The 15,467-nt window shown below is 49.7% G+C and overlaps 1 protein-coding gene across 7 annotated transcripts in view; it reads left to right on the top strand.

Annotated features, from left to right (window-relative positions):
- The window catches only part of Fbxl2 (F-box and leucine rich repeat protein 2), a 74,907-nt gene that overhangs the window by 34,838 nt on the left and 24,602 nt on the right, over positions 1 to 15,467 (top strand). For 5 of the 7 annotated variants that reach the window (XM_050139278.1, XM_050139284.1, XM_050139285.1 and 2 more), the window contains exons 6-13: positions 6,041 to 6,109; positions 6,188 to 6,304; positions 7,295 to 7,421; positions 7,537 to 7,611; positions 9,726 to 9,856; positions 11,453 to 11,513; positions 12,364 to 12,408; positions 12,919 to 12,975. In XM_050139278.1, coding sequence (XP_049995235.1) covers positions 6,041 to 6,109; positions 6,188 to 6,304; positions 7,295 to 7,421; positions 7,537 to 7,611; positions 9,726 to 9,856; positions 11,453 to 11,513; positions 12,364 to 12,408; positions 12,919 to 12,975 — 682 coding nt within the window. The remainder of the gene's footprint in view (positions 1 to 6,040; positions 6,110 to 6,187; positions 6,305 to 7,294; positions 7,422 to 7,536; positions 7,612 to 9,725; positions 9,857 to 11,452; positions 11,514 to 12,363; positions 12,409 to 12,918; positions 12,976 to 15,467) is intronic. The other 2 variants (XM_050139281.1, XM_050139282.1) reach the window with 1 other exon arrangement.

Below are 15,467 nucleotides of genomic sequence, written 5' to 3'. Positions count from 1 at the left end.
ATACATTAAAGACTAGTTCAGGCTGGGTGTGGTAGTGTTCACATCAAACCCCAGCCCTCGTAAGTAGAGGCAGACAGATCTCCCTGAGTTCAAGACCAGCTTGAACTGTCCTTGGCTGTCCTGGAACTTGCTCTGTAGACCAGGCTGTCCTGGAGCTCACAGAGATCCGCCTGCCTCTGCCTCTGCCTCCTGAGTGCTGGGTTTAAGGTGAGCACCACCACGCCTGGTAGGAAGCACTGTTGAGAGGCCCAAGAATGTTTAGTGGTTTGTCTTGAGTTTGAAACCAAAAATCTTTATTGATTATTTAGATATCTGTGCATCCGAGGGAGACGCTGGTCCTGTGTGTGGCTCCTGCCCAGCACAGTTGCCCTGGATTCCGTCAATCATCTGGCTGTAGCTGCCGTTTGTTCCCCTTTCCTGCCGAGCAGGAACATCCTGCAGATGTGCAGGCCCTCTCGAGGTGTCTGGCTAACCATCTCATACACTTGTCCTACAGGGTTGGGGACAACGGCTCAGGACTTAAGAGCACTGCTGCTCTTGTCGGGTTCCCAGCACTCATGTCCAGGAGCTCAGACCCTGCTGTAACCTCTGCCTCGGGACCCAGTGCCCTCCTCTGGCCTCCACGGGCACCTGCACTCACATGGAACACACACAGGCACATACATATTCATAAAATAAAAGTAACCTCATACAATTGCTTTTAATACACGAACCTCGCTGAACTTCAGAACTTAGCAGAGCCTTGGGTGTGTTTGGAACACACTATGACCACAGAACTGAGCAAAAGCGTCCAATATACAGCCTGTCCCATAGCACAGATGTGAGTGTCTTATATACTTTATCAAACATCTGCATCCAAACACAACACGGCCTCTAGAATAGCCACACTGTTCATTCTGATTATCATGCGGCCAGCCGGGAACTGTGCCTCCCACTCCCGTGGCTGCCTGTAGGGGTTAGTGAGCTCTCCCCCTGTCCAGTGTCTGGCTGCAGGAGTTAGTGAACTTTGTGCCCTGTCCCCCAATCTGACTGCAGGTGTTGGTGAGCTGTGGTCATTGTGACCAGAGTGCCTGACAGGAGCAACTAAAGGAAAGTTTCTTTCAGCTCCCGGTTTCAGGTTAGTCTGTGCTGTCTATACTGGGCACATTGACAGTTTGTGGCAGAGACTGGTTGGTGAACAGGAAGCGGAAGGCAAGGCATCAATGAGCCAGGAGAGAGAGCTCCAGGAACCCACCCCCAGCGACCTGCTTCCTCTGGCTAGGTGCCTCTCCTCAAAACTCCACAGCTTCCTCAGGTAGCAGCAGTAAGGGCCTGTGCTCCACACAGGAGCCCCTGGGAACAGGGCAGATTTAGGCCTTAGCAGTGCACAGCCGCAGGGGAGGGAGCTGAAACTCAGTGAGTTCTCCAACTGCTTGTCATTGTCAGACAGCCATTCAAAGTACTAAATCTAACCGCTGCTACCCAGGGACTCTGCTGCAGCCGGCAGTCCTGTGCAGCCGCTGTCAGTCAGGGGATCTGCTGCAGTGGGGAGTCCTGTGCAGCCGCTGTCAGTCGGGATCTGCTGCAGCCGGCAGTCCTGTGCAGCCGCTGTCAGTCAGGGGATCTGCTGCAGCGGGGAGTCCTGTGCAGCCGCTGTCAGTCAGGATCTGCTGCAGTGGGGAGTCCTGTGCAGCCGCTGTCAGCCGGGATCTGCTGCAGTGGGGAGTTCTGTGCAGCCGCTGTCAGAGGATCTGCTGCAGCCGGCAGTCCTGTGCAGCCGCTGTCAGGGGATCTGCTGCAGCCGGCAGTCCTGTGCAGCAGGACTGTCCACTATCAGGGATTTACTGCTTGTGTTCATTTATGGATGGACAGCTGGGGGCTTTCCCATTTGCTTGGGTGCAGATAAAGCTGTCGTGGGTGTTAATTTCTCCTGCCGTGGAGTATTTGGGTCCTGTAAGCAATGCTTGCTGATGTTTGCATGCTTGCACGATGGTCCATTGCAGTGTGCCCCAGCCTCCAGCTTAAACATTTAAGAAGCTTCCCATCTATTTTACAAGCAGAATGTTCTATTGTAGGTTCCCATGGTGGGCTGTGACTCTGCAGGTCTTCCATGTTCCCGCCAAAGTTTCGTGTGGCATAATTTCGCTGTGGCCCTAGTAGTGCACAGTGGCATCTTGTGGTTGTTCTGCATTTTCCTGGTCCTGATGCCACTGGGTGGCTTCCTATGCTCTGACTCACTGCCATGGATCTTGGGGAGATGTCTAAGTCATGTGCCCATGTCTTTTTCATAGGTTGTTTTCATTCATTTTTTGAGAGTTTTTTTTTTTTTTTTTCCAAGACAGAGTTTCTCTGTGTAACAGTCCTGGCTGTCCTGGAATTTGTTCTGTAGACCAGGCTGTTCTCGAACTCAGAGATCCCCCTGTCTCCATCTTCCGAGCGCTGGGATTAAAGGCATGTACCACCACTGTCCAGCTATTTTTGAGAGTTCTTATTACATTTTTGGGTACCAGTGCTTGGCACAGTACCTTTGCAAATGCGCTCTCCCAGTCTCTTAGCTGCCTGTCTGAAGGGAAGTTTCTGTACATTTGATTTAGTTTTGAAATTTTGTTTGTGTGTGGGCCTTCACGGGTCGGAGTGCATCACATGTGTACAGGTGTCTGCAGAGGCCAGGGAGGGCGCTGGGTTCCTCTGGAGCTGGAGATATGGACAGTTGAGCTTCATGTGGGTAATGGGAACCAAACTTGAATCCTCTGGAGGAAGAGCAAGTGCTGCTAGCTCACTGCACGGCCATCCCTCTAGCCCCAAAGCGAAGTTTTTAATGAAAGACCACTGACTTATTCCTTATGGAACATAAGAACTTATGCCTGAGCCAAGGTCACAAACACCCTGTCCCGTGCTTTCCTTGTAAATGCCCTTAAAATCTGTTCATCTTGTTCTCTGTGTATGTGCGAATGTCTTCATGAGTGTGCACCATGTGTACCCCGCGCCCATGGAGGCCAGGAGAGGAACTGGAGTTATCAGCTGCTGCGGGAGTGTTGGGACCGGAATGCAGGCCCTCTGCTGAAGCAGCCAGTGTTCCTGACTGCTGCCCACCTCTCGGGCTCCGCTACCCTCAGAAGTTTTGTGATTTAAACTTGGATCTATTTTGAATATTTGGGGGCCGTTGTTGGTGACTGAGCCCAGGGTCTTGCTCATGCCAGATGTTCCCGCTCAGCCATGCCCCGACCAGAGCTGGTTCCTCTGTGTAACACAGGGTCATATTTGGGTTTGGGCTTTGCCTATGAACATCCTACTATTCTAACATAATCTATGTCTTATTGTCAGGCACACTCTGTTTAGCAATGCTATCATACTTTAAAGCCAGACACAGCTGGTCTTCCAACTTTGCTCTTTTAGGAAGTTGTTTTAGCTGCTCTGATGGCATTACAGAAGCAGCTAGCTGCTTTCTTCAGGGCATCCTGGTGGGGTCTCAGGGCAGACTTGATACTACAGATCCATCTGCCGAGAAGTGGCACCCTGACAAACACAAATCTGTCAAGTGCCTGTCACAGTGCCTTTGTATATAACTGTTCAAGTCTCAGCTTGCACTGGGCAGTGTCAAAGCTGTATACATATTTTGTCAAACTTAGTTCTAAATATTCTTTTTTTCTAAACATTTTTTCAAAAATATTTCTTTTGGGGCTGGAGAGATGGCTCAGTGGTTAAGAGCATTGCCTGCTCTTCCAAAGGTCCTGAGTTCAATTCCCAGCAACCACATGGTGGCTCACAACCATCTGTAATGAAGTCTGGTGCCCTCTTCTGGCCTGCAGACATACACACAGACAGAATATTGTATACATACTAAATAAATTTAAAAAAAACGTGCTTTACTCAAAAATATTTTAAAGTACATGTGGCATGTGTTATCTGTTGCGAAGTGGGGTATGTGCATCTGAGTGCAGTATCCACGGAGGCCAGAAGAGGGCATCAGATACCCTGGAGTTGGAGTTATAGGTGATTGTGAACCACCTATTATAGGTGCTGGGAACTGAACTCGGGTCCTTTCTAAGAGCAGTATGTACTCTTAACCACTGGGCTGTCTCTCCAGCCCCTGCCTCTACATATTTGGAAGTGCTGTTGCAAGTTGTACGCTTTATTCCAATCTCACTGTTCATTGCTAGAAATAGAGAAATGATTAATTTTGATACATTGTTTTTCTTGCCCTCTGCAATGCTGGGGATGGAACCTCATATATATGCACCGTGTATGCAGTTTGCCACGGAGCTGCATTCCACACCAACTCTTGTGTGTTTTTGTGTGAGCACATGTGTTACTGCAGATCATACCCAGAGCCTTGTGCATACCAGGCAAATCCTCTGCCATTGGTACATGCCCTGCCCTGCGGACTCAGTGAGTTTTTTTCTACCTACCGAATCTAATTTGTTGTTAATCCATCCATACATATCATTATAGCCATGTTTAGCATGTCGTTCTCTCAGATGCACAAAACCCTCTCATGTCTGCATGAAATGTCTTCACAGCGCATTCTGGGTAAAGCAGACAGTACTTCCAGTGCCCTTGCCTGCTGTCTTTGCTGGCAGCTTTGAGTAGACTTGGATAGGACAGAGAAGTTCTCTGTTCCTTGCAGATTTAGTTTCCTCTGCTGTTGAAAACGTGCAGGGCTTTGCTGGGTGTCGGGCAGGCATCGCGGGTTCCACCTTCTTGGGTATGGAGCAGTTCTTGTTCCCATCAATGCTCTGTTGAGTTTAAGTCTGGGGTGCAGCTGCTCTATTTAATGGTTCTTTTTTGGGTCCTATCCTTTGTTAGGCGTGGGGTGCACCGTGTGCAGAATGGTAGATTACTTGTGTAGCCTGTGAGAGAGGCCCATGATCCCCAGCACCACACACACACACAGTCAGTCAGTCCATTAATTAATTAATTAATGACTGTGTGTACACGTATTTGTTTGCACATATGTGTGTGCACCACATGTACATACACCGTAGAGGCCACAAGAGGACCCTGGATTCCCTGTAACCGGAGTTAGAGATGGTCATGCACAGCCTTGTGGGTACGGGGAACCAAACTCAGGTCCTCTGCAAGAGCAGCAAGTGCCCTTAACCACCGCCTCATCTCTTCAGCCCCCCCCCCCCCGAATTAATTAAAGTAAGAGACCGGTTGAGCAGAGTGGCATTTCATTGAGGCTACTTCTGCATCCCTGAAGCTCGCTCTTCTCACTACCCAGTCCCAGAAACAATGACATATTTTTAAGTTTTGCAGGTAGAAGTATCCGCCGAACCCCACCAAGGGGCCTCGGCAATCTTCAGTCTCATCCTTCTAGCCAGTTCTCTCCCCAGCCTTACACGCAGACCCACACACGGCACTGCTGGCAGCTGCTCCTCTCACACTGTTTGAGCATCATGGACCTTGGAGCTTATCCAGTTCGGTCCTCCACCCTATATGTTGGCAGGACAGGGTGAGCACATATCCGTGGCCATGAAACAGCCGGGGAGGCTCGCTGAAGTCATCTCCGAGGAAGATGAGATTGCCCGAGAGCATTCTGGCAAGGAGCGGCAGTGGTGTGGTTATCCGCCTCTGGCCTTGCTCTCACCTCCAGTCGAGGCAGCTGTTCTTCAAGCCTTGGGGTCCTTGTCAGTAAACTTGGGTCTTGAAACTAGTGATATTGACTGTGGTCAGAGTGCCCCCGGGGCACAGTGCAGGAAGATTTCACCCCTGCTCCAAACTGACCTTTCCAGTGAGAAATGCCAGGCATCCCATCTCAGCTGATCCCCAAGGGTGGGAGTGGGGGTGAGGTGGCGCCAGGCTAGCAACAGGCACTGCCTGAGAGCCTCCTAGGTTCCTGAACCCCGTCTCTGCCAAGGAGTCTGTGGCCTTTGCTGCCCTAGGGAGGATTTGGAAAGCGCTGTTCTAAGTGGATGGTTGTGCTGCCCTCTAGTGGCCACTCTGCAGCTTGCAGCCACCCCGTAGCCACGGGTCTCTGGCAGCGAATCTTTGCCTTAAAGCTTTTTGTGCTACTTTGAGTAAAAACCCCACACAACTTTCGCTCCCTATCCCCTTTTAGGACCTTTGCACAGAACTGCCGAAACATTGAACATTTAAACCTCAATGGCTGCACAAAAATCACTGACAGGTAAGGAATAAAGATGGGTCTGGGGACAGAGTGGCCACGGGGAGACCGGGTGAGAAACAAGGTTGAAAATATCTTTAGAGTGTGCCTGCCTTTTTCCAGCACGTGTTACAGCCTTAGCAGATTCTGTTCCAAGCTGAAACACCTGGATCTCACGTCCTGCGTGTCTGTCACCAACAGCTCCTTAAAGGGGATCAGGTGAGAGTGCTTGGCATTTGGGGTCAAGAAAAACACAGTGTGGGCTGAGGAGGTAGTGCAGTCTGTAAGTTTCCATCTCTGGAATCCATGTAAACAGGACCCTAGTCCTAGGGAGGTGGAGACAGGAGGATCCTTGGGGCTCACTGGCCCGCCAGCCCAGCTGAGTTTGGGAGCTCCAGACAGGTTCAGCGAGAGCCCCTGTGTGATTAGGAGGGAGAGAATGCAGAAAAAAAGGACCCATGAATCACAAAAGAGCATAGAAAGCTAGGGGCTGGGGAGGGGGCTCAGTAGTTAAGAGCACATAATTGCTCTTGCAGGGGAACCAAGTTCCCAGCACCCATATTGGGCAGCTCACAGTTAACTCAACCCCAGGTCCTGAGGTACGATGCCCTCTTCTGTCCCCTTGGGCAACTGCACTCATAGGCACATCTCACACCCACACCCACTTTAAGATTAAAAAGAGGATTTAAATCTAATTGTTTTCTATTTTCAATTCTATCTTTTTTTTTGTAATGGATGAGTACATAAAATTGTAATGGCTACAGAATGTGTGGCATCTGGGAAGCTCCATGGCTTTGGAGTTCAGAGATGTCTAGAGTTTGAGGCTGGGTCAGTGTTTGATTCAAGTAATCTAGCTGTGTCCTGTTTTTTTTTTTTTTTTTTTTTTTTTTTTTGTCTGTGAGTTAATTACAATCAACTGATCTTTTAAAAATTAGTAACAAAAGGTGGCGAGGAATTAAGGAAGACACCCAAAGTCCACTTCTGGCCACACACACAACATGCACCCACACATACGTGCACTTACACAGAAAAACCCAAAACTAGCATGCTAGCATCTCAGTCTGAGATATTCCCAGGGACTCCACTGGGTGAGGAAGAGGCTGCTCAGCTGGCCCTGGACTCTTCTCCCTCCAGGCTGTCTGTGGTGTGCTGAGTTCAGCACGGTCTGCAGCAGGCTGCACAGGGCACTGTTGTTCTTTGTTCTCTCAGCGATGGTTGCCGGAACCTGGAGTATCTGAACCTCTCCTGGTGCGACCAGATCACGAAGGAAGGCATTGAGGCACTGGTGCGGGGGTGCCGGGGCCTGAAAGCCCTTCTTCTGAGGGGTTGCACTCAGGTACAAAGGCCACACATCTGGTCAGCCTGCTTCCCTTGCTGTGGCAGTCACCTTGGTACCTGACATGTTCTCTCACCTGGGTTCCATCCCTCTTTCATTTCCTCCATCTGCTCAGCTAGAGGACGAAGCTCTGAAACATATTCAGCACCACTGCCACGAGCTCGTCAGTCTCAACCTGCAGTCCTGCTCAGTAAGTACGACCCGGGCGCCTGCGCGCAACCACACTGCCCATCATGCCCGCGTCCCGCTGCCCGCCACACCTGCGTGCAGCCCCATTGTCTGGCCGCACATGCCCAAAGTGGCTGGCAGATGCCCCATGGCCTACCCTGACTCCTCTCTCCATGTACATTGGAGCTATGAGTCTTTGCAAGGTGAGAGAGCAATAATAAGGCAACATGGTCAGCACAAGGTCATCCATCAGTCTTGATCATTAGTTTCTACCTGTATTTGTATTTAGAAACATATTTATACGAATCTATATATTGCACATACGTATCCCGCTGCATAGCCCAGGCTAGCTTGAAACTCACAGTTCTCATGCCTTAGCATATTGCAAGCTGGGGTTAGAGGTCAGTATGCCTGGCTGACTCTTTCAAAACAACAACAATCAGAAACACTGTAACTAGCCCGCTGTTGAACCTGAACAGCTTGCTAATATCTTAATGTCATTTCTTTTTTGGATAAATACCCCTATAAATCCTTGGCAAGAATAATAGCTGTGGGTTGCGGAGCTAGCCCAGTCAATTAAGTGCTGGCTGTATAAGCACAGGGACCTGAGTTTGATCCCTAGAACTCACATGAAGAAGCGGAGCATGGCAACATGTCCTTAAAACCCAGCACCGGGGAAGCAGAGCAGTAGGGTTCCTCCAGCTTGCAGCCAGCCTCCTCTTACTTGGTGAATTCTGAGCCAGTAACAGAAGGTGACCAGCACCTGAAGAATGACACTTGAGGATATGTGTGCACACACATGCACACACACATGCACTCATGCTGCAGTGCAGCAAACAGCGTGTGCAAGAGAAAGCCAGCAGTCTTCTCTAGGCATTAGCCTACAAGTCTCCCTCACTGCTGCGGTGTGGGCATGCAGTCATGGGCTGCATGGCCCAGGGGGGCCCTAGAGTCTGAGAAATGTAAGAGAAAGGCCTTGCCTGCAGCTTTGAATAAATGAATCCCGCCTGGTGGTGGAGGGAAAAGCAGACGATCTTCATAGCTGGCTTCACAGATCTGCCTGCACTGTTCAAAGGACAGACCCTAGTTCCACAGGATTAACACTGGCCAGCGGCAAACCTAGAGTACAGGCACATGCTTACGTCTGCATGAATTAGTGTATTTGAACACAAAGACTTCCTGGTATTTACAGACAAATGAAATAGGACTCCAAGGAATATATCAGTAACTAGTTTTCCTTTTCTTTAAAGTATTTGGTGAGGTGTTATATACATGTAAACAGCACACAGTTCTATGACGAATACAAAGAGAATCCCTGTCTACACACCAGCCACATACTAATGTGTCTTTTAACTAGGAGGTCCTGAGTTCTTTATCACGAGTTTATGAATTTCTTCCGAGAACAGTACCTTTGGGTAGAATTTTGAACTTTCAGCATGTGTTGCTAACACTAGGCTATTTTAAGCTGTGCAGAAGCCACTTTCTTTTTACATTTATTTATTTATTTATTTATTTATTTCGAGACAGGGTTTCTCTGTGGTTTTGGAGCCTGTCCTGGAACTAGCTCTTGTAGACCAGGCTGGTCTCGAACTCACAGAGATCCGCCTGCCTCTGCCTCCCGAGTGCTGGGATTAAAGGCGTGTGCCACCACCGCCCGGCTCAGAAGCCACTTTCTACCCATTTTTGAGTACTAGGATTAAACTTGGGGGGAGAGAGCCAAGCAGGCACCTGCCAACTTGGTGATAGTCAGGACTTATTTACTCTTATTTTGGTTTTGGACAGTTTTGTTTGAGACAGGGTCTCACTATATAGTCTTGGCTAGCCTGGAACTCACTCTGTAGACGAGGCTGACTCCAGACTCACAGAAATCCAGTCTTTGCCTCCTAAGTGCTGGGATCAAAGGTGTGTGCCACTAGACCTGGGTACTTTTTTTTTTTAATTTTTAAAAGAGTTTCACTTAGGTAGTCCAGGATATGCTAAAACTGGTAATCCTTCTGCCTCAGCCTCCTGAGTGCCAGGACTATAGGCGAGTACTGCCACACCAGCCTGCTTCTATGTTGTTTGGGTGCCAGGGTGGAGTACGGTGGCCGCAGTAGGCCCATTCTCCTGGCCCCACTCCTGTCCTCTTCTCCCCAGCGCATCACTGATGAGGGCGTGGTGCAGCTCTGCAGGGGCTGCCACCGGCTGCAGGCCTTGTGCCTCTCTGGTTGTAGCAATCTCACGGATGCATCTCTCACGGCCCTGGGCCTGAACTGCCCCAGACTGCAGTGAGTATGACCCACTTTTGCTCTACAACTGTGAGGACTAGGCTGCAAGAGGGGGGAGGGTTGCCAGTACTGGGGGAGGGGTGGTGGAGGTAGGAGCTGTCGGGTGGTGAGCATGAGGACTCTTCCCATGTTTCTTGATCTGGTTCATGCATTCGCCTGTGGTTTGACTCATGCCATTAGGCTCTGGCCGTCAGAGTGGTCTGACGGCAAACAGACTTGTGGTGGGTCTCTAGGGCACCTGTCAGTGGATGGGTAAACCCGGGAAAGGTAGCTACTTGCTTGCGTCTTTCTGAATATTGGAGGAAGAGCTGGCTCCCAAGGCAGAGCTTTACTGTCCACCACCCCAGGCACTAACCCTGCATATGCAGAAGCTTGGCGCCTCAAGAGTAGCTGCTCCCTGTAGGCCTGTGCCAACCTGATCTAACTCAACACATCCACCTGCGTAGACACTCACTCCACCCTGACCTAACTCAACACAGCCACGAGAGTGGACGCTCACTTTCAGCAGAAACTGAGGTCCAGAGCAAAGTCAGTTTGTCCTGCACCTCATGATGGATAAGGAGAGAAGCTAAACCTGTAGATTTCTATCTCAAGACCAGCAGGTTTTTTGTTTTGTTTTGATTTGCTTTTTGAGACAAGGTTGTTCAGTGTAACAGCCCTGGCTGTCCTGGAACTCTCTGTGGACCAAGCTGGCCTCTAATTCACAAAGATCCACCTGCCTCTACCTCCCGAGAGCTGAGATTAAAGACGTGTGCCATCACCATTTATTTTCATATTCCAGTGAAACTGTTTTTTTTTTTTTTTTTTAATTCTTGTGAGACAGGGTTTCTCTGTGTAGCCTTGGCTGTCCTGAAATTCACTCTGTAGACCAGGCTGTCCTCAAACTCACAAAAATCCACCAGCGTCTGCCTCCCGAATCTGGGATTAAAGGTGTGCACCACCATCACCCAGCTCCTGTTTCAGTTATTATGAGAATTAACTCACATTTTTTCATTGCGCAGTTTACATTTTCCTAGAGGGCAACTGGAAATTAAACTGTCTAGGGGCTGAAGATGTAACTCGGCAGGAGAGCACTTGCCTGCATGCACGAGGGCCTTAGCTCAATCCTCAGCACCAAAGAACGAATAAGTGTCATGGATGTCAAGATGATTTTGTTTATCAAAAGTCCATTTTAATTGTTTTTATTTTTTAAAGAATTTTTATGATTTATTTAACTTTATATTATGTGCATTGGTGTAAAAGTGTCAGATCCCCTGGAACTGGATTTATAGACGGTTGTGAGCTGTCATGTGGGTACTGGGAATTGAACCCAGGTTCTCTGGAAGAGTAGTCAGTGGTCTTAACCACCAAGCCGTCTCTTCAGCCGCCCCTAGTTGTGTTTTTAAAAACAGTACTTGGCAGGCTCCTTGATCACTATGTCTCTGTCTCTGATGAGATATTAGAACTCAGCTCTGGTCCACGTATCCTGGTGCTGCTGTCTGTCCTGAGAGGCTGTGGTCGCATGACCCTGAAGGTCATGGGGAGGAAGCTCAGTGTGCTGCACCATGCAGTGCTTCTGTTGTTAACCAGGCTCTGCTTCTGCTCTCCCCTCCCCAGGATTTTGGAGGCTGCTCGATGCTCCCATTTGACTGATGCAGGCTTTACACTTCTAGCTCGGGTAAGGCACTGAGTTTGAAAAACAAGTACTGCATTGCAACTCACCCTGCTAATTCAGAGTGGCTCAGGTAGTTTTGGGGAGCACAAACGAACATGAGGTAGGATGGAGCCCTTTCGGTAGGCTGTGCACCTTTTTCAGCAGGTCAGGACGCTAGGGAGATCCTGGCAGGCATGTCCCACCTTCCGCCTAGCACTGGCAATTCCAAAGTTCATTTTAAGAGCTGTGCGCTCAGCCGGACGGACACACCTTTAATCCCAGCACTCGGGAGGCAGAGGCAGGCGGATCCCTGTGAGTTCGATGCCAACCTGGTCTACAAGAGCTATTTCCAGGACAGGATCCAAAGCTACAGAGAAACTTTGTCTCAAAAACAAAAACCTGTACACTTGAGAAGAAATGCTGACCACAGTCAGAACTCACTCTGGGCACGTGCAGCCGATAAGCTGCAGTTGGACCATGCCCTCAGAGCATTCTGCAGGGAGTTCAGGCCTCATTGTTAACCCCCTTGAACAGATCCTTCTCTCCGGTGGCAGGTGCCATTTCTGTGTAGACCCAGCTGGGCATCTGCACAGCTTCCCCTGCCATGGCCGTGCTCTGCCCTGTCTTGTGTACGGACTGTGGTACCCCGTCTGTCTTCCTGTCTTCACCTCCCATTTTCAGGCCCTCTGCAGTGTAGGAAGGTGACAACCCTCTCTGGGTTGAGAGAATGGTATGGCCTGCAGTAGGCAGGTCATTGTCTGAAGTGAGCGCAGACTCTGAATTGCTGGTTTGGGATGGCTGTCAGTAGGGCTCACTCCTACAGGGCCCAGCCTCACGTGGCCCATGGAGCAGAGTGTTTTGTGGTCTCTTTCAGAACTGTCATGAGCTGGAGAAGATGGACCTTGAAGAATGTGTCCTGGTGAGTGGACTTCTGGCAGCCACTTGGGGCTGCATTATCACTGCTGAGGGCCTGGTGTAGTAGCAAGAACAGGCTGCCATTACTTCAGCATGGTGGTGGGTATTGGGCCCCCATTAGGTCACTTGTAATGGGACTTGTGTTTGGCTGTTCCAGAACTTCAGATAGACTTTAGCAGAGCACCATCCATTTCCAAGCTTAAGCAGGACTTCCTTTTATTTTACACATAGTCCATGAGAGGAATGAACTTGTGTGTCAGGTGATAGGGTAACTACAGAGAAGGGTGTCCTGGGGAACCCCTTGTCTGCCTGCTTTTGTGTCCCACCTCTAGGCTCCCTCAGGCACCAGAACAAAGTGTGCCTCCCCAGGTGTCAACAGTTTGAGCCAGAGTATGTATGCCTGGATGAGGTTTCAGTTTTCTTTTGTGTTCTCTGATCCCCATGTTCTAGAGAAGTCAGGATTAAGTGTTAGGGCCTGGCGGGGAAGCCACACTGACAGCCTGTTTCTCTCTAGATCACTGACAGCACCCTCATCCAGCTCTCCATCCACTGTCCCAAGCTACAAGCCCTGGTGAGTTACTCGTGACAGTAATGACTTACGCATCCCTTTTATGCGGGTCCCCTTCCTGTAGAGTACCGTCACTCTTGGTCTCAAAGAGCTCTTTGTTGGGCTAACCTGGGCTGTGAGGTGTACAGATGTTACTGCTTCCACTGTAGGAAGTGAAGCTGATAGGGACCCACGGCCCCATCACTTCACTAAACCCCATGTCCATCTTGTCAGGGAGAGCACAGTTGGCATGTGAAATGCTGTTACATGGACCAAAGATAGGGACCTTCCTCCTGATAGGCTTGCTTTTCATCTTTTTTTTTTTTTCTGGTTTTTCGAGACAGGGTTTAGGCTTGCTTTTCATATATACTCAGCCGGAGCGGAGGTCTGAGCATGTTCAGAAAGATCTAACAGCAGTCATGGTAGGGCTGGAAGAGCAGGACCCACTGCCCTTCTAATAACCAGAGTTCTCCCCCAGAAGGTTGTGCACCAAAAGCCCCTCTCAACGCGGCCCCTTATTTTTATATGTGCTGCTTCTAGAAACAACGTAGGAGTAGAGCCGCAGTGTGACACCATGAGTCAGGTGTCTGAGGTGTGCAGCTGTGATGTTTAGCTCCTGGGAAGCCAACAAGAAGACTTCAGGTGTGAGCCTAGGCTGACTGGCATGCAGAGACCACATTTCAAAGAACAAGGGGGGGGGGAAGCTTAGAAACCAAAGTAAGAAGCACCAAGGATAGCTAGCAGTCAAGCCTGGAGACTCCACTTCAGAACTGACCGAGATTCTTAGAAGGAGCACTGTAGGCTGCAGATTGTCCTGAGGGCTCCTCTGGCCGGAGACGGTTCTCACTGGAGAAGACAGGAAACTCAGGCAGCAGACTTTTCTCTGCATAAGGGATGTGACCCTGACTTCTTCAGAGCTTGTAGGTATCTCAGGATGTTGAGATTAACAAGATTAAGGCTCTCCCACGGGCCCACAGTCTCTCCCCATAAGCCCACACCATCTCTAGCACAGATCCCCTACCACAGCCTAGCTGGGACTGTTTTGTTGTTTTCTGAGTCACCTATGTGAGTTGTCTACAAGAGCATACAAGATTTTTGAGCACTTAGTCATCTCTTCAGCCCACTGGCCTTTTAAAGTCTTCCCAGTCCCGAGGCTTTAGCCCCTGCTACACAAGCATTCTGCCACCATGCTACATCTTTCTACCCTTGGATTTTTTTGCAATCAGGGTTTGTGTAGCCCCTGAACTGGTCCTGGGCCCAAATCTCTGCCTTTGACCGGGAAGATGTATCATTTACGTTTAATGTGCTGCATCAGTGTCCTCTATTTACTGTCACTTTTTGTGTTTCTCTGCCTTTTTGGTGCTTCTTTTGAATAATCTGTCTTTAATGTTGTAATTTACCTTTGACTCCTTAGCTGTATCTGTGCATTGATTTTTACTTTTTAGATGGTAAGTGTGCTTTCTGTAAATCCAAGGTGACCTCCCGCTGAGGGATCTCCAGGAAGGACTGGGCCTGTGGTTTAGACTGTCACTTGAGGACAGACAGGATCCTTGTGTTCTGCTCGTATCTCTGGAAATAGGCATGTGCCTGTGCAATGAGTCCTGGGATCACCCCAACCGCTATGAGGCTTGGGCACTGTCAGGAAGGCCCTGGCCATGACAGCTGCCTGCTGGTTTAGAGGAGGGGAGTCAGCAAGGACCAAGGGTGACAGACCCTCTCCCTGGCACTCTGGCGTGCTCAGAGTATCAGGTGGCTTCCTCAACAGCCGACCAGCTTCTCCAGTGTGACTGTTGAAGATCAGGGAAGGCTCAGGCAAGAGGAGTGGGTCTCATTCCTCAGGTGTGGTCACGACACTGTCAGCAGGCCACTCCTGAGGTGTCCCTTAGGAAGCATTGTGCAGTGTGTAAAGAGTAGACCAGCAGCCCAGTAGAGGAGAGAAAAGTCAGCAAGATTGCAAAACCGTGGCCTCCTTCCTCTGCTAAGTCCCTTCCTTATCTTAAAGTCTTCCTTATTAGCTGGGTGGAGCACACCTTTAATCCCAGAACTCAGGAGGCAGAGGCAGGTGGATCTCTGAAATTGAGGCCAGCATGGTCTACAGTGTGAGTCCCAGGATAGGCTCCAAAGCTACACAGAGAAACCCTGTCTCTAAAAACCAAAACAAAAAAAACAAGACCTCCTTATACTTTGTCACTTTACATTGATTGTCAGCTAAGCGTAGGCACAGACTTACGTCTCAAGAAGGGACTCAGAGACCAGCCGGGGGCCTTAGGGTTGTGGACTGAGTTGAGTCCCTGGGGGGTTTGCTTTATCCACTGCTGGGCTCTAAAGGAGCTGAGGGAAGAATCTCCAAAGGCCGAGAAGCCCTTCTGACAGTGATTCTCCTCTGATCCGGAGAACTGCGCATCCCTGCCCTGTCAGTAAAGGGGGAGTGGGGGCTGGGATCTCTCATCTCTGCCTAGTAGTGACAATCTGCCAGACCACACGTGCAGTATCAGTGGAGACCACACAGGGAGCCA

This window comes from Alexandromys fortis, unplaced genomic scaffold, assembly GCF_014885135.2.
Source record: "Alexandromys fortis isolate MF-2015 unplaced genomic scaffold, M_Fortis_MF-2015_v1.1 scaffold_36, whole genome shotgun sequence".
Classification (NCBI taxonomy): Eukaryota; Metazoa; Chordata; class Mammalia; order Rodentia; family Cricetidae; genus Alexandromys; species Alexandromys fortis.
Note: the sequence above shows the minus strand (reverse complement) of the source record. Positions and strands in the feature narration are given on the sequence as shown.